Genomic DNA, 19,335 nt, shown 5'->3' with positions numbered 1-19,335 from the left:
GAATTATTTATCTAAGGAGAAGATCAATCAAGAGAAGATTGATAATACTACACTTTGTTAAAATCATCAAAAAGACTTATTTCTGTTTTGACTTGTGATCCAGGATTGTTGGACACAAGGGTTTGTGTTGAAGAGGATTGTTCTTCATACACTTGTTTACCTATAGGTTAGATAGTAAGCATCACCATTGGTGTGAGTAGGTTGTACAATAATTCTAACTATAGTAAAATCTCTTTCGAGTCGAAAGGGGAGTGGATGTACCTTCGGATTGTGAAGGGAACCACTATAATTTCCGGTGTCTTTTTACTTTCCGCAATTTATCTTTCCGCACTTAAACATAAAATAACCAAAAACCGGAAACAAGTTCGAAGAATTTTTAACCACCTAATTCACCCCCCCCCCTCTTAGGCGCATTTACAACTTACAATTGGCATCAGAGCAAGTTATAGGTAACTTGTTCCTAGAGATCCAGCATGGCTTCCGCAAGCATAAACCCGGTTTTCAAAGACGGTGGAAGTAGCAACAAGCCCCCACTCTTCTCCGGAGAATACTTCGATTTCTGGAAAATCAGAATGAAGGCACATCTTGAGGCTCAAGGGGAAGGTATATGGGAAGTAGTTGAAGAAGGTCCACACAAACCGGTGAATGTGGTGAATGGAGTTGGTACCCCAAAGTTGAAAAACACTTATGACGAAGATGATAAGAAAAGGATTCTGAATGAGAAGAAGGCAATCAACATACTCCAAAGCGCTCTTAGTATGGACGAGTTCTTCCGTATATCTCAATGTAAATCGACAAAGGAGATTTGGGACACCTTGGTTGAAACACATGAAGGAACCACCGAAGTGAAGAGATCGAGGCTAAACACTCTAAGTCAAGAATATGAGATGTTCCGCATACATCCCGGTGAATCTATAGTTGTCTTACAAAAGAGATTCGTCCATCTAACAAATCACTTGATTGCTCTTGGTAAAACTTTCACTAATGATGATCTCAACCTGAAAGTCCTAAGATCTTTGACAAGAGAATGGCAACCGAAAGTGACCGCTATTTCGGAAAAGAAGAGCCTCTCAACGATGACATCCGCGTCTCTATTTGGAAAACTTCAAGAACACGAATTGGAACTTGGAAGGCTCGAGAAGCACGAAAGTCAAGAAAAGAAGTCCAAGGGAATTACCTTGAAGGTTGATTCAAAAAAGGACAAAGATGATGAGACGTCCGAAGATGAGAACTTTATGCTTCTTGTAAAGAAGCTTGGTAAGTTTTTTAATAAAAATAAAAATTCCTCTTATCCTAAAAAGAATAACCATTTCAGGAAAAAGGAAGCATCCATATCAATGCAAGACGTCACGTGTTATGAATGTGGACAACAAGGTCACATAAAGTCGGACTGCCCAAAACTTGCAAAGAAAGGAGGATTCAAAGGTAAGAAGGAATTCAAAAACAAAAAGGCTTACGTCGCTTGGGACGATAATGAGATCAGTTCATCTTCGGAATTGGAAAGCGATGAATGTGCGAACATGGCTCTTATGGCTTCACATCACTCCGATGAAGAAATCAATGAGGTTAGTAGCAATTTTTCAGTTTATGACAATGACGCACAAGATGTTATAAATGAACTCTTAAAAGAATGCAAGACATTGAATAAAAGTATTTCATCCCAAAAGAAACAAATTTCATCCTTAGAAGAAAAAAATATTGCTTTGGAAAAATATATTGAAAGTGGAAAACAAAAGCTGATGGATGAAAAACAAAGTCTTGCATGTAAGAATTGTGAATCTTTATCTTTTCAAATTGTTCAACTTTAAAGAGTTTTAGAAAGATATGAAAAAGGTTAAATTGGCTTGGAAGAAATTCTTAAGCACCAAAGGTATTCTAATGATAAAAGTGGATTAGGATATTCTAAGTTTTCTAAACCAAGCACAAATAAGACCATTTTTGTTAAAGCAAGTGAACAAGTTGTTAAAGAGAAAGTGAACAATTCTAAAAATATGCATCAAAGTCATAAAAAGAAAATGATTTCTAAGAAGAAGAATTATGTTCCTAGATATAAGAGTGATTTTCAACCTACTTGCTTTTATTGTGGAATCAAAGGGCACACACCTAATGCTTGTTATGTGCGAAACTTTAGCGTTCCAAAAGGGCATTATGTGTGGGTTAAAAAGGGTACTAACTACCAAGGACCCAAAGCAGTTTGGGTACCTAACAAAACTTGATTTTGTTTTGTAGGTATGCTTGAAGACAACCTCGAATCAATGGTATCTTGATAGCGGTTGTTCAAAGCATATGACGGGCAACATCGACAAATTTTCACATCTATCTTTAAAGGCCAAGGGATATGTTACATACGGTGATGACACTAAAGGAAATATCCTTGGAGTAGGAACCATTGGAGCACCTCCTTTTACCATCATCGAAGATGTCCTTTATGTTGAAGGCCTAAAGCACAACCTACTTAGCATAAGTCAATTGTGTGACAAAGGGATCCGGAACGTACGTTGATCAAGATGAATCCGGAGTTTCAATAGATATTACAAAATATCGAGGACAAAGCACATAGATATCCGGCATCATTTCCTTCGAGATCACGTGCTGAACGGAGATGTAGATGTTACGTTCGTGGATACACATAACCAACTCGCCGACATATTCACAAAACCATTGGCTAAAGAGCAATTCTTCAAGATTCGGCGAGAACTTGGTATTCTCAATGAAGGTGACATCTAACCTTGTCTTAAAATTACTTGTTATGGGGTATAGTTGCTAAAAATTTGTTTATTTTCAATTTTTATGTTATGCAATGCTAGCACTTCTTTTTCGCCGTTTTTAGTTTTTCTCACTTTCGCATGTCCGAAAATTATCGGTTTTAAAATATTTTTATATCAAAAGTTGCGTATTGATAAGTGCTAATACTTTGTGAAATTTTTTTGTAAAAATCTTTTCCCAATTCTTCAAAACGGAGCTGCTGTTTTTCATTTATTTTTTGAAAATTTCAGTCCGTTAACCGGTTAACGGTATAGGTTAACCGGTTAACGCCTCCAAAACAGCAACTCTGCGTTAGCTGTAAAAATACAGAATTTTTAAAATTGTTTTATTTTTTTAATCGTGGTATGTGTGTTTATGTTTGGTGCATGTACTTTACTCTTCACCTACACCTCATAACTCTCTCCTCCCTCATTACTCACCATAAACCCTTCATCTCATTTCATTCAACTTTCAACCTTCTTGAGTGATATTAAAACCCTTTAAACCCCACTCAACCATACTCTCTTGTTAACTCTCAAAATCCCAAAAATCCTCTCAAAACCCTAGTATCTCCATCTTCTTCATGGCTCCTCCAAGAATGGGAAAGGCTCCTGTATCATCATCTAGCAGTGAAGAGGAAGAGTTGAAAATGGAAACAGCCAAGAAAAGGAGAATGGATTTCAAAGTCAGGGTTAGACATCTGCTTAAGGGTAAGTATGTGAATCTCAAATCCTTCACCTCTACTACTTTCACTTTCCCTGAGCTGTTGAGATATCAAGGGTTGCATGCATTTATAACTGATAATGGCAAAATTTATACTGATTTGGTAAAATCTTTTCTGAACCATTTCACTTTGAATCTGAATGATGATGATCAACATATGTTGTCTACCACTGTGAGAGATTGTGAAATTGTAACAGACCTAAGGTCGCTGGCTGCGTCTCTTAAAATTCCCTATTCAGGATTTTTTCTTCGGAAAGGTGTTAATCATGTTGATGGACAATGGGCTCCATATGATAAAATGGAATATTACTACTCAATTTGTAGATTTCCAAGGGCTGTTGTGTCGGGACAGCGGACTTCTCGCATACTCTGCTATGCTAAGAACTTGTCTGTTGATGATCGCATGCTACATTATGTTATTTGCCATGTCTTGCTGCCAAAGGATTCAAACCTTTCACAAATCAATGATTTGGAGATGCAAGTTCTATTTGCTGTGAAGAACAAAATCAGAATTAATTGGCTACCTACCATGATGTATCATCTCAAGCAGCAACTATCTCTCAAAACAAGGCTGCCCTATGGTCGTCTTATCTCAAGGATTTTGGAATTAACAGACATGGAAATCGGGAGAGAACCGTTCCTAGCTATGACCCCTACCACCAATGAGATCAATGGCGTTACTATAATGAAGAATACCGGGATTATTCAATGCAATGACGGATCTTACAAGTATGATGACGGGTCTTCTTCTTCAAACTTTCCTATTCCGGAGGATGGCATTACAAACGAGTTCCTATATACCACCATGATGAGCCAACACCGTGAAACCACCCGCGCTATCAAAAGCCTTCGAAACCTTGTGTTAAGTTCCCGCAACCTTCCCGTGGAAGATAATGAAGGTGAAGCCGGTAGTGAAGTGGAAGGCGAGGAGAATGAGGACGGTTCGGAAGAAGAATAAAGCACTATGTTTTATCTATGTTTCTTGCTATGTGTTGTTCTGTTTTAGTTTTAGTTTTGCTTATGCTGATTGTTTACCGTACACTTTTAATTAATCCAATTATATTTTTGTCATCATATGTGCTTGAATGTTTATTAAATGATCACAGAATGCGTGTATGCTTGTCTACTTTTCTTGTTCATGTGTTTCTTCCTTTTTGCTAATGCCAAAGGGGGAGAAGACTTGGTTCTCTAATGGTTTCTCTATGCAGAATTTTGTATGCCTCTCATTTAGGGGGAGTTCTTAAACTTAGGGGGAGAATCAAATTAGAGAAACTTCACTTTCAAGCATCTATCTCAAAGTTGGTTGTCATCATCAAAAAGGGGGAGATTGTAGAAGCAAGCTTCAATCCAAAAAGTATTTTGATGAAGACAACATGTATCAATGCAAAAAGAGAAGAGCTTCAAAGATAATTCAAGCATCAAAGTTATCAAGACATATGCATGGGAAACATTTTGATCAAGCTTCTTTTTCAAGTCAACCGTTTGCAAGATTGTTGATTCACTTCTAAGGTATATCTAATTCACTCTTAGATTAGTATACAAGTGTTCAACAATCATGATCTGCATTTGCATTTTTAACATAATCATTTGTTAACATGTTGAAATAATATACACATTTTTCTTAAAGTATTTTTCTGCATTTCAACAGTGTTAACCGGTTAACCATATGGGTTAACCGGTTAACAGCCCAGTTTTTGAAATTATTTGTTAACGTTAATACGCGTTAGCCGGTTAACCCATTTGGTTAACCGGTTAACACTGTTCGTTTCAGTGAAAAACATTTTTCAGAAACTTGTACCTTTTCATCATTTTTATGAGAAATTTTATACCTCTTTGAAAAGGTGTTTTGGCAATATAAATTCTTGAATTTTCAAAATGAATTTTCACCTCCAAGAATTTTCATACAAACTTACGATAATCACTCTTTCATATTTTCTTCATTATTTTCATAAAAGTGTTCATAACCAAATTTCCATTTCATTCCAATTTTTGAACACTTGTATATTATTCATTGAGTGAATTATTTATCTAAGGAGAAGATCAATCAAGAGAAGATTGATAATACTACACTTTGTTAAAATCATCAAAAAGACTTATTTCTGTTTTGACTTGTGATCCAGGATTGTTGGACACAAGGGTTTGTGTTGAAGAGGATTGTTCTTCATACACTTGTTTACCTATAGGTTAGATAGTAAGCATCACCATTGGTGTGAGTAGACTGTACAATAATTCTAACTATAGTAAAATCTCTTTCGAGTCGAAAGGGGAGTGGATGTACCTTCGGATTGTGAAGGGAACCACTATAATTTCCGGTGTCTTTTTACTTTCCGCAATTTATCTTTCCGCACTTAAACATAAAATAACCAAAAACCGGAAACAAGTTCGAAGAATTTTTAACCACCTAATTCACCCCCCCCCCCCCCCCCCCCCCCTCTTAGGCGCATCGTTGTGATAATCGACCATACATGTATCTTGGTTGTTCATCACCCATTTTTTCTCTACCAATACAATACAAGAGACAAAACTAGTAAGTATATAAAAATTATAATCCATATTTTTGTATTGCTATTGGTTCTGCACATAAGTACATTTCCCATACCCAATACTAATACATTGTTTAATTTCAAAAGATGTGGTATAATAGAGATCTGTCATGTCCATAAATTAATATCTGAATGGGGTCTCCAGATAGTACTTTCCAAACACCTGTGAACTAGAGATAACATATACACACAAACCTAACCCTCACTAGAAAGAACAAATGAAATGAAAATAATGTACATTAAATCAAAACTAAAGAGAAAATGAATGTAACATACTAACCATAAGTAATGTCAGGATGTGAAGAGATTAAAATTACCAAATGTTAATCAGATGTCGTAACAAGATGTAGGGAATATCTGAAATTAATTAACGAAGTTAGTTTAAGTGAGTAAGAGTGGGAATTGTAATAATTTGGATAAAGGGTGATAATGCTCACCAAAAATAGTGGAAATTGGAATATTATCAATTGTTTTCCAAATATAAGTGAATGGTGAGGGAAAAAGGTGTTTGTTATATTAAGGGTGTACCTCGATGTTACTATACAGATGTTGTATTCAAATGTTAATATTCAGACCCACTCCTTTATACATTTGTTATGTATTTGGATTGAAAAACATTGCACAAGGTGCGTTCGAAAGTTAACATTTGGACATGGGTATTTTCGAGAATTCATAGGGTTTAGGAGAAATACTTCTAATTCTTCCAAGGTGTTGCACTGATAGATGTACATGTACTCCTTCATTCTCCATCATCACATAGAAAAATGATCTTCTTCCTCGCCTTCACTGTTTATCCACATCCAACAATGGTCCGCACTCTACATCGGATCAACAGGGAACAATTATAACTGTTTTCTCATAATAAGTGTGACTCTAAGTCACTTCAAGGTATTCTATTGAGTCACACTTGCAATATTTCAATATCTCTCAAATATTAACTTAAGCATTAGAGTGTTAACCTTTTGAAGGTACCCACTTGATCACCTAAAAACCATAATCATTGTATCAAAAGCTTCTACATGGTGGCCATATTCAACCTTTTGGGTATTACACTTGCAACATTGAAACGGAAAAGACCCGAAAATATATCAAATATCAAGCAAGTGTATAATATTATGTACCAAACTAACAAGGCGTTTAGGGTGATAGAACTGAAATACAACAACTTTTGAAATTGTTGGATGATAACAGTTACGTGTCTAGGTATCAAACATGAGAGGATGGAGTTATTATTAGAGATATATTTTGGACTCATCATGATTCCATAGAGTTGTTCAACACGTTTTCTATGGTGCCCATACTTGATTGAACATATAAGACCAACAAGTATAGACTTTCATTGTTGGAGATGGTTGGTGTTACCTCAACTAAGAAGACATATTCTGTCGAGTTTTTGTTTCTAGAGAGCGAGAAAGGGGAGAATGTTACTTGGGCTTTCGATGTGTGTCGGGAAATGTTGAAGGACCAAGTTGAGATGCCTAAAGTCATAGTTACCGACCATGACACAACCTTGATGAATTAGATTACAAAGGTATTTCCTAATTCATACACATTACTTTGTAGGTATCACATAACAAAGAATGTGAGAAGTCGAGTTAAACCCACGGTTGGGAAGAAACAGATAGAGTCCAAAGATGGAAAAATGGTGAAGGAGGGTGTGGTTATGGAAAAAATAATGGAAGTATGGAATCGTATAGTAAGTTCTTCCACAAAAGAATTATACGTCAATTATGTTATGCATTTTAGGAAACTGTGTGAAAAATATCTTGATTTGTTAAAATATGTTGAAAGCACAATTCTTGAACAGATGAAAGAGAAAATTGTATGTGCCTTGACCGATCAGGTTAGACACCTTAGAAATACAACAACTAACCGAATTGAGTCTGCCCATGCTACATTGAAAAATTCGTTGGGAAATAGTAAGGGCGATTTGTGTAGATATTGGGACTCCGTGAACCAAAGATTCAAAGTCAGCATAATAAGATACAAATATCATTTGGTCGGAGCATCATAGTTTTGGAACACATATTTAAAAACAAAAAATATTTATTCTCAGTTGGTTGGGAACATATTTCGAACGGGTTTGAATTATATTTTTAACGAGGCTAAACGAGCTGATAATGTAGGGTCCAATAGCGTAAAGTGTGGATGCACAATTGTGAAAACATATGGTCTCCCTTGTGTTTGAGTTATTGCAAAAAAGGTGAAACTTGGTAGCCCGATAAGATTGGATGAGGTTTGCACTCATTAGAAGAATCTTAATTTATGACTCTCCAGCGCGACACCCAGGCGAAAGTTTACGCTCAACGAGCACACATCTCTTGCAGATATTAAATACAAAATCCATCATCTCCTACCTTACGGAGACAATCAAAGAATTGTGAAGCTTGAGTATCGTTCACCGTCGATTGTTAACGAAGGGAAAATTGAGTTCAACAACTTTGAGCTCAAGAAGGATGTAGATGTAAGGGCTATGTCGAATACGTTTTTTTGTTTTGAAACAAAAGTTCAGCTCGAGTTAGAAGCGACGATTTCAAGATCGGTCGAAGATATTGTAAATATGTTGAAGCCTCCAACTGGATATTATATTGAAGTGTAATGTTACATTTTATGTTGAAATCGTCTATGTAATGCTTATTTTATTTTATGAATGTTAATTTTATTTTAGAAAATTACATGTTTTTGATGTTTGCTTCTGCTACTACTATTTATACCTTACGGAAATGCATCTACGGAAAAATCCCAGAGATGCATCTCCGAAATTAAAAAATATATATCTAATAGGGCGTCACTCATAATGGCCTATGATGGGTGCGTATTAGGTTCATCCGAAGATGCATCTCCAAAAATTGGGAGACATTTTAGTCTTTTCGCGTGATGCCTAAGAAACATATAGAATGCATTAAGAAATTCCCTAAAATTTTGCAAGCTTTCAATTTGTTTGCAACACTCTACATTTTGGAGCACACCCCCAAAAGTTCCTCTGCCTTATAAACAAATGCAAATTGTCTAAGTTCATGTATGTAAAATATAGGCTTAATGCATTTTTTGATCCCTTAAATTAATTTAATGTTTCTCTTTAGTCCCTTAACTAAAAAATGTTATGTAGTAATCCCTTAACTGACATTCTGTTACATGAAACGGTCCATTCCGTTAGTTTTTCATGAAAAACGTTAAGTGTTGTCATGTTGACCATTTAACAGCTGACCTGTAATTTTTTAATGTTATATTGATTAAATTTTTTGAAATTAGGGAAAAGTCCATCAGAGAGAGAGAGAGAGAGAGAGAGAGAGAGAGAGAGAGAGAGAGAGAGAGAGAGAGAGAGAGAGAGAGAGAGAGAGAGAGAGAGAGAGAGAGAGAGAGAGAGAGAGAGAGAGAGAGAGAGAGAGAGAGAAGAGAGAGAGAGAGAGAGAGAGAGAGAGAGAGAGAGAGAGAGAGAGAGAGAGAGAGAGAGAGAGAGAGAGAGAGAGAGAGAGAGAGAGAGAGAGAGAGAGAGAGAGAGAGAGAGAGAGAGAGAGAGAGAGAGAGAGAGAGAGAGAGAGAGAGAGAGAGAGAGAGAGAGAGAGAGAGAGAGAGAGAGAGAGAGAGAGAGAGAGAGAGAGAGAGAGAGAGAGAGAGAGAGAGAGAGAGAGAGAGAGAGAGAGGGGAAGAATCGTTGCTTTTGCAACCCATAGAAGCAAAGAAGACAAGAGGTAGAAGGTTGTTGATTTTTCAGATTTGGTGTTGATCAAGAATGTTCTTCCAGACAAGAGGTTCAATATTTTTGTTTATTTTTTTCTAATTTAGTTTTTGTAGATCTAGATGCTATAACATGTTGATGACATTAGGATGCACTTTTTTGTAGGAGAAAAACGGGTTATAGATTCAGAACTTTGGCATGCTTGTGTTGGTCCTCATATTTCTTTGCCAACTGATGGAAGTCGCGTTGTCTACTTTCCAAAAGGTCACAGTGAACATGTGAGTCAGATATGATGATAGAACTAGAAGCTCTCTTTCAAACCATGGTGTGTATTAAAGTAATAATAATTGGTTCTTTTTTCATGTATTTGATTTGTGTCTTTCTGATGCAATGGCCTGCTAATTTTTGCAGTTTCAAGAGAACCACGATCCACCGTGATTTTGTCAAATTGGTTGTGATTCCAAATGCGTTGAGTTGTATTAAGAAAACTGACTTTATTCTTCCGTTATAATGACCCTTGTGTAAACTAATGCTTAACTTACTCGTAAAGACAATTCTATAATTCTAACTGCTGCAGATTAATGAATTAACTATTAACTTTTCTATCTCCCTCCCTCAAACTAACCCATTTGAAAACTTGTATCATCTTTTCGATTTGCATGCATGATCTAAGCTTACCTCCCTAACTTACTTGTCAACTTCATAATCTTACTATGCGTGTAAGGCTTGTTTATTTATTTTGATTTTACTATGCGTGTAAACCTCATTTCTGTAGGATCCATGCAGATACAGAGACAAATGAAGTGTATGCACAAATGACTTTGCAAGAAACCTTCCTATTGTCAATGAAGTCTTGAATAGCCTTGTTTGCTTGTCATGATAAGACTTGACTTTGCAAGAAACCTTCCTATTGTCAATGAAGTCTTCAATAGCCTTGTTTGCTTGTCATGATAAGACTTCTTGTTGAAAGATAAGTGCCACCTGAAATTGTTGATGTTCACTTGTCATGTGATAAGTCTTCTGGTTGGAAGATATGAAATTGTTGATGTTCACTTGTCATGATAAGACTTCTGGTTGGAAGATACGTGTCACTTGAAGTTGTTGATGTTAGGGTGCCACTTTTACATTTGTCAAATTTCCAAATTAAAGATTGATATGATCTATATGTGTTGCAAATAAGAACTAATTTAGGAAAGATTGTTGCAGATATTTGTTTAATCTATATGTTTTTCATTCATAGAAGTGTTGATATTTCTTTTACATATTAACATTTTCTGAAAATTTTTAACTTTCTAAAATAAAACCTCTTCAATTTAAATAAAATATATATTTTTTAATATATATGCTGACTCAGTTTGCATACCTGTTTAATTAAAGAACCGAATTGAAACATTAAATTAAATTAAAAGACTTTTGAACTAATTATACCTAAAATTTAACATTCATTTTTTTATTGAATAAATATGTAGTACAGATACAATATCTAAAGAAATTTAAATTAAAGATACAACACTTATATATTAAAGACACAACCCTACTGCTGTTTTTTGTTTTTTTTTTTGTATTTTTTACCTTTTTCCAATGAAATAAAAGTATAAAACTACAACTTCCACCAAACACTATTGCAAATAAGAACTAATTTAGGAAAGATTGTTGCAGATATTTGTTTAATCTATACGTTTTTCATTCATAGAAGTGTTGATATTTTTTTTACATATTAACATTTTCTGAATTTTTAACCTTCTAAAATAAAACCTCTTCAATTTAAATCAAATATATATTTTTTAATATATAATGCTAACTCAGTTTGCCTACCTGTCTAATTAAAGAACCGAATTGAAACATTAAATTAAATTAAAAGATTTTTGAATTAATTATACCTAAAATTTAACATTCTTTTTTTTATTGAATAAATATGTAGTACAGATACAATATCTAAAGAAATTTAAATTAAAGATACAACACTTATATATTAAAGACACAACCCTACTACTGTTTTTTTTTTTTTTTACCTTTTTCCAATGAAATAAAAGTATAAAACTACAACTTCCACCAAAACACTAACAATGAATGTGTTCACAAATCAAATGTTAAGCAGGACCGAATTGAATATTATACAGCATGTATGGGTAGAATTTCTTTAGCAGCAGGGTGCAAATTAGTTTATCTAATCAGAAAGAAAAAGCTATTTACATAAAATAAATTGTTAATCCAAATGAATCCTTCACTCATCTGCAACAGCCATATTGTACTTTCTTGCCAAAGTATGGGCTGCTCTGTCAGTCATAATGCTTTCTATCATCCTATACTTTTTGTAGTGCACTTTAAGAGTTTCAGCCTGCTGGGTTGCTAGCTTCTCTTCTTCTTTTGATAGAACCTAAAAAAAGCATGCAAACAACACACTTAGAATAACATAACACAGAATCTCACAGCAGACGTCAAACAAACATACTATTAATCAGTGTTGTTAAATAACAGATAATGGCGGCGACACTATAGGTTAGTGGAATTTTTACAAACCACTATTGCTTATTGGTATATAATTTAGTAAAAAGTGTTGCCCGATTGTGGCTATAGCACTATAGGGTAGCAAAATTTGAACAAACGGTTGTTTTATGCAATCTAGATTGACATCAATGCTCGAACCATTTATGCAGAGTGTTTCCATGTAAGATTCTTCTGCTCCTTTGCCACCTCAAAGGGGACTAGATGATCTTCCGTACTAATTAAAATAAACATGTGTCTAACCTACTAGGAATAAACTAGAAGCAGTGAGCTTAGATTTCAAACATCATTGTATCAACAATTAAAAATAGGGAAATTGAGTTCTTCAGCCAGAAAAAAGAAGGAAGCATTTGGATTTCAGTTTTGGTTTTTGCATCAGTAATGTTGTTGTGTCTTCCTCTAAGACAACATCCAAGTCTCCCCATAAACACATTTTAAACATGAATGTTTTCTTCTAGTAATTTTCTCTCAAGGAGCAATGCCAGGGTAGGGATCATAAAAAGCAAATTGGCATTACATGACACATGTAGTGAAAAATCAAACAACCCGAGTTCCAAACAGTTTCTTGAAAATAAAACAAATAACTACCATGATCATGTATACATGTTAACATGTCCGCAGATGCTCTAACAGTTTTGAGTCTGAACTTGTTGGAAATTCATCCTTCATTATTGGGAAAACCAAGTCTCACATGGATTAAAGATAAGTTAGGCGCAACCTAAATTTTGATTTGATATAAGAGTCTATCCTAGATCTTTGTTGGGCTTCCTCCATCATCCATGCTTATGTGTTGGAAAATTTGGTCTTCATCGCGGTCTGCCCCATCGAATTCAAGCTGGATGGTTGAAATAGAGAAGGACTTCAAGGATTTTATGTGACAGAAAGGTACCACTCAAGTTGAAGGAAAAAATTTCGGACTGTGGTAAGACCTGCAATGTTGAATGGGACAGAATGTTGGGGCTTAAGAATCAACACAAGAATAAAATAAGCTTAGCAAAGATGAGGATGTTGCGTTGGATGTGTGGAAAGACTATACATGATAATATTAGAAATGACAATATTAGAGAGAGTGTTGGGGTAGCACCTATAGTCGAAAAGATGGTTGAAAATATACTTCGGTGGTTTGGGCATACAGAGAGAAGACTTGTAGATTTTGTGGTAAGGTGAGTAGATCAGATGGAGAGTAGTCAAATAGCTAGAGATAAATGAAGACCTAGGAAAACTATAAGAGAAGTTATTAAGTTCTCGAGATTAACAATTTGGATAAAAGAATGGTCTTGGATAGAACATTATGGCAGAAGTTGATCCATGTAGTCGAATCCATTTAGTGAGATAAGGCTTGGTTGTTGTTGTAGTATCGCGGTCTGATATAATTAATACAATATGAAAAAATAATTTTTTCCATCTAGACATTCTCCCTATTTGAAATTTTGTATCTAATGTTTTTTGTTATGTCAATTTCACCTAAACTTCCCTTGTAATCATAACTTCATAAGTATATAAGTGATAAAAATTATATGCTATTGGCAAGAAATTCAGCATCTTGGTACATCACCACTTCCCCTGGCTGCTCCCACAACTTACTTGTAAGTTTCATACTTATAATAAACATGCTTAAGATTACTACTAAGTACTAACTGCTCTTCAATTAAAGAAAAATGTAGTTGGAAATGCATATGTTCAACATCTACTTCAAGAGGCTTACTCGGCAAATCAAAGAAGTTATTTTGAATAGATAGCAATAAGAGAGAGAAAATTGATTACAAGGAATGAACGTACTTTGTGCATGAGTGTTATTTCTGCAGAGTGTTTCCGTGTAAGATTCTTCAGCTCCTTTGCCACCTCAAAATCAGGGTCACTTTGTTCCAACCAGCAACACTTCATCTTTCTCTTAGGCTTTATTGGCCGGTCATCAAACATTTCCACTAGCGAAGGACGAGCTCTTACAGGCCGTGGCATCCCTGACATCATGAAAGGATACTGCCTAATCATAGCTATCACTTCCTTCACCTTCTTGGCAGACTCCAATTCCACCAATGCACACTGTGGCAGACTGCTTGTTCCTAGATAGTTGGGGATAAACTTGACACTTTTAACAAGTGCAAACTGGTCCAGAGCAGTTTTAATCACAGATTCAGTAACTTGCGGTGACAGGTTGTCTAAGTACACTGTTCTTTTAACTTTCTCTTCAAAGGCAGCATACTCTTCAGCTGACGATTCCATGTATCACGTGAATGAAATCTACAAATGAAAAATTTCAACCTTAGGGTACAAGTGAATGGAATTAAACATTCAGTGGTAAAAATCCAACAAGAAATTAAACCTTATATCATAAAGGATGAGAATGATGTGATGAATAAAATGATTGAGCAAGAGAATATATGATTAGAAATACAATTGTAAAGAAAAAACTCAGAGAACCCTCATAGTATACAAGATGATCGAATATCATATTGGATGATTTGAAGTTTGGACATAAATGGAGAAGACCTATAAAAGTACCAGTAAGGAGAATAGAATCAAGCCTTTAGCATGCTCAAAAACTCTAATATCTTCGACTGATAATTAGTCAAATTCATTAGCCATTTTATACTGTGTAAAACAATGTAATGTCTAAACTTCATAACTTTTGAGCTAATGTAGAAATAACTACTGAATCATACCAAATGCAGATCAATGATCTTAATTTGAACAAAATCTTGTGTACGTTGCAAGAGTTACAATGAAAAAATTATCCATTATAATCTTATTAGTTTTCCAACAGAAGAAAATACGATCACTTGGCACCAACCAGTGAAACAATGGCACGATCAAGCTCCAGTTTGCATAAAAAATTGAACTAATAAAAAGATATGATAAGACTTTTTGAAAAAATCTGAGTTTCAATTCAACATTCAAGCCATATTTCTAAATTACAGTCGGCAATTGCAGTACAAAGGTTGTCGAGATCCCCGCATTAGCAATTGCAGCAGTATCGGCCGCAATATCGAGATTCGCACAACAATTTAGAACGACGATTCAAGCCAAATGAACTAACAACAAAGCTGAAGAACTTATACTATAACTAGGTCAAAACTCAATCAAGATAACACAACTAGGTAAATCATTCATGGAAGATACCAAAATCAATTCTAAGAAGCCAAAAATCCTAAACTTCAAAAACCCTATATTATTATTATATGCATAGGAAGAGTGGTAACAGAAGCCCTAATTTTCAAACAACGCAATGCGATGGTGCGGAGATAGAATTCTCAATCGCCGTTTTAGCCAGGTGCGGAGTGGCCGCAAATCGAGGTGGAATCGGTAGAGAAGAGGGAAGGAAAATAGGAGAATGAAAAACCTGATCGGATTTCTTGGGTTTCACGGCGGCGAAAGACGAGCTCCGTCGGTTTATTTTTCCGGCAAGTTGAGTTCAGTTCGAATGTAACTTGTTTCTGATATACAAAGGACAAAGATGCATTTTGCATTTGTAGTTGTTAAGAATGAATGCATTTGTAGGGAAAAAAAAACAAAGCACAAAGTTGCTTGTAATTATTGTTGATAAAATGATTAGGTAAAATGCATTATCGTCAAAAATAAAAAGGAAAATGTTTTGTAAAAAAATAAATTAGTTAAAATGGTTTCACGCATTAAACCAAGAACTTTTTTTAAATAATCAAAATTTTCAAATATATTTTCAAAATAACTACTATTTTAAGTTATTTATCAATATAGTCAACCTTTTAAAAACATACGCTAGTTGAAATGACGCATGTATGTTGTCATTAAACTAAGGCGTCAATTGGAATGACGCATGTATGCAGATGAAGCCAATGCAATTGGTGCATGTTTTATGACATGAAGAGCGTGTGTTATTGCATGTGACGCATACTTTGAATATTATTTTTTTTAATTATGTTATACATATAAATTTGAAATTAATTGGTAAATAAAAAATAATTAATAGTATTATGATATAAAGTTAAAATACACAACAATTGACAAGAAAATCAATGACTCGCCCGATTGAAACGCCCCCTTGTTCCACATCTCGGTGTGTTAGTCTGTCTTCGAGGTCTCCCATGATTTCCCTGAGGTGTTTGGGGTCTTTGAGTGCTGAAGTGATGCAATGGTGACTAATGTGAAGGTCCGGTAAAAGGTCCAAACTGCAGTATCATCGTGGTTAACCCGATGGTCAAGACTCAGATACGACATTCAGATAAACTATATAAGAATTTGACATGATTAGAGGATATCTAATTGGATAATTTTTTTAAATCAAAAATAGAGTTGTTTAGTAGTAATACACCATCCTATCCAATGTGGTCTAAAAGATTGAGATAGACTACTACGGCGTGTTTGGGACATTTGTTGTAGTTCATCCCCTGAACCGACCACCTAGATCAAAAAGATTGAAAATATATTAGTTACAGTCAGATGTAGTATAAAATCTAACAAATTAGAAGATTTAAGATAAACTTACTTTGTTGCGAGGGGAATGTGAATGGTTTCTCGTTGACCGGGGCGAGTGACGACATTCTTGACCAATCTCATGCTTGTAGCAAATAGGCGCAAGAATAAAACGTACAATTTTTTTTTTTTTGCATTTTTACATAACGAACTATATAGATAGGACAAAACAGCTGAACCCCAACTATAAGTGCCTACTTTATTTATGTTTCGTAACAACAACAAATACATAATATTTACCGTATTACTAGTATTTTCAGGAAATAAAAAATTACCAAATAGAATCATAATATAACAACGAGCATTAATTATTTTTTCATACTTAGTAGATTCTTAGTTTAATGTTATACTTGAATAATATTGTTTAAGATATTTTAAATTAATACATTGGTCCCTAGGTTGACATGAAGTTTGTCCCGTAGTTATGTCTTCACACAAAGAGGCACCCAATAATTCCTCGCATATAGAGTTATCTTTGTTAACTCTATCATCTACGGTCTTAGCATCGATAGGTAGAGCTAACAACACGTAGACGTCCTCAAATATGACAGTACATTCACCAAAAGGAATGTGAAATATGTCAGCATAGGGTCTTCATCTTTCTACCCAAGCAAGAATAAATTTGTAGGACCATAGCAAACTCAGCTCTCAGTTAATATGCGATAAAATTTTGTCTGTCATTAACGATAATCCATCGTTAAAGATGAGTACAATAATCTCGCATATTGTTACACAATACAATTATACTTCATCATAAAGGACGGAATGGATAACTAGGACTAAGGCAGTTGAAAAAATGTTTGGCAATTGGGAGAAGTCATATAAAGAACTTCCAAAATACTTGGTGGCACTTAAGCATTACGCTCCAGAGACTATTGTCAATTTGGAAATGTTGCCGATATATACCCCAAACGGGACTTGTGTGAGTGATAATGGCATATTCCACCGACTCTTCTGGGCGTATCAACCATGCATCAAATATTTTTCTTTTTGTAAACCTATTATACAAATTGATGGTACATGGTTGTACGAGAAATATAAAGGAACAAATGGCACAAGATGGTAACAACAACATTTTTCCAATCGCCTTTGCACTGGTTGAAAGGGAGATTGCTGGGGGATGGAGTTTTTTCCTAAAAAAACTTCGATTATACGTTGCTCCTCAGCCTAACTTATGTTTGATCTCAGACAGACACCCATCAATTGTGAGTGCCTATAAAAACATTGATAATGGCTGGCAGGATCCTCCTTCAATGCATGTCTATTGCATTAGACATGCCGCTCAAAATTTCATGCAGGAGATCAAAGATAAAACATTGTGGAAGAAGGTTTTCAACGTAGGGTATGCATTAACAGAACCTTCCTTCGAACACTACCGCGAAGATATCAGATTGGCAAACACATATGCAATCAGGTGAATCGATAATATTCCATTAGAGAAGTGGACTAGGGCATACGACAACAGTCAATGATGGGGCCACATGATAACAAATCTTGTGGAATCAATGAACTCTATCTTCAAAGGCATCTGAAACCTACTAGTAACCGCTTTAGTGCAAGCAACCTATTTTAGGTTAGGGCGTTGTTTGAGATCAGACGTTCCAAATGGAGTTCAGTGTTACAATACGGGAAATTATTCAGTGATGCTTCAATGAAATTCATTAAAGAAGAAGCTGCCAAAGCTAACACACGTGTGGTAACAGTGTTTGACCATACTAAAATTGGTATAGTATTGTTGAGTCAATGGATCACAACGAAGTCATGTCGAGGGGACACTATCGAGTGGAACTAGATAGAGGTTAGTGCGACTGCGGAAAGTTTCAAGCCTTTCATATGCCCTTCTCCCATGTCATAGTGGCATGTTCAAAGGTTCGACAGGATCCCTCCAACTTACTATCCACCGTTTACAAAGTTATAAACTTATGCAATATTTATAAAATTAGCTTTTCGGTGGTAGAAAAAGAGGATTATTGGTCTGCATATCAAGGGGGCATACTCTGGTACAATGAAATAATGCGAAGAAAAAAAATGGCCGCCCAAACAGCACCCGTATTCGAACCGAAATGGATACGGCGAACAAAATGGTGAGATTATGTAGTTCATGTCGCTAGCTCGATCATAATCGTACAAACTGTTCCAGTGTTGGACCAAGTACAACAACATAATTTTAATTGTAACCATTTTGCTTTATAATGAAAACAACACTCATTTCATAAATATCATAAGGTTCAGATACAATAACTTGAAAATAACAATTAAACAATAATTTAAACAACAATTAAACAATAATTAATAAAACACAAACAACTACAACAATAAAATAACATCACAAATAAATACAATAAATAAATAACATAACTATGTGATCACAATCATCAAAACAATTTTGTGAGAAGTATCCATCATCATGTGAACGTCTCTGTCAGTTTTAACATTCACCCATAAATGAACTTCTCCATTTTGGTTAAACATGGTATCAAGCCATTGAATTCTTCTAATCTTTTCACCCTCGCCATTTCTCTTGTGAATATAAGGATACATATATGAATACATTTTAAATAAAAATGGAAGGAGAATGAAGAAAAATGGAAGAAGATAGTAAGAAGATGTATGAAAAATTATGGGAGGGTGAGGATGTATCTATAGATGGAGTGCATGAGCATTAGCCACATGCATTGGCTCCTCCACTAG

The 19,335-nt window shown here is 35.1% G+C and overlaps 1 protein-coding gene and 1 long non-coding RNA gene across 3 annotated transcripts; one reads left to right on the top strand and one right to left on the bottom strand.

Annotated features, from left to right (window-relative positions):
- The first annotated feature begins 9,524 nt into the window (after positions 1-9,524).
- On the top strand, positions 9,525-10,056 carry LOC127085739 (uncharacterized). Its single transcript, XR_007789258.1, has 2 exons — positions 9,525-9,763; positions 9,856-10,056. It is a non-coding gene; the product is annotated as an uncharacterized LOC127085739 (long non-coding RNA).
- Positions 10,057-11,725: 1,669 nt separating this feature from the next.
- LOC127085738 (uncharacterized) lies at positions 11,726-15,702 on the bottom strand. Of its 2 annotated transcripts, none has more exons than XM_051026249.1 (3): positions 15,536-15,702; positions 13,975-14,436; positions 11,726-12,067 (listed from the first exon to the last, which is right to left on the bottom strand). In XM_051026249.1, the coding sequence occupies exons 2-3, from the start codon at positions 14,416-14,418 to the stop codon at positions 11,915-11,917; spliced, it is 597 nt and encodes a 198-aa protein (XP_050882206.1). In that variant the 5' UTR covers positions 14,419-14,436; positions 15,536-15,702; the 3' UTR covers positions 11,726-11,914. The 2 variants fall into 2 exon arrangements, with proteins under 2 accessions (XP_050882206.1, XP_050882207.1); XM_051026250.1 differs by lacking the exon at positions 11,726-12,067 and adding an exon at positions 12,111-13,124.
- Between the last annotated feature and the right edge of the window lie 3,633 nt (positions 15,703-19,335).

The sequence above is a fragment of the Lathyrus oleraceus genome, chromosome 5 (assembly GCF_024323335.1).
Source record: "Lathyrus oleraceus cultivar Zhongwan6 chromosome 5, CAAS_Psat_ZW6_1.0, whole genome shotgun sequence".
Lineage (NCBI taxonomy): Eukaryota > Viridiplantae > Streptophyta > Magnoliopsida > Fabales > Fabaceae > Lathyrus > Lathyrus oleraceus.
The sequence above is the reverse complement of the archived record's forward strand: the minus strand, read 5'-3'. Positions and strand labels throughout refer to the sequence as shown.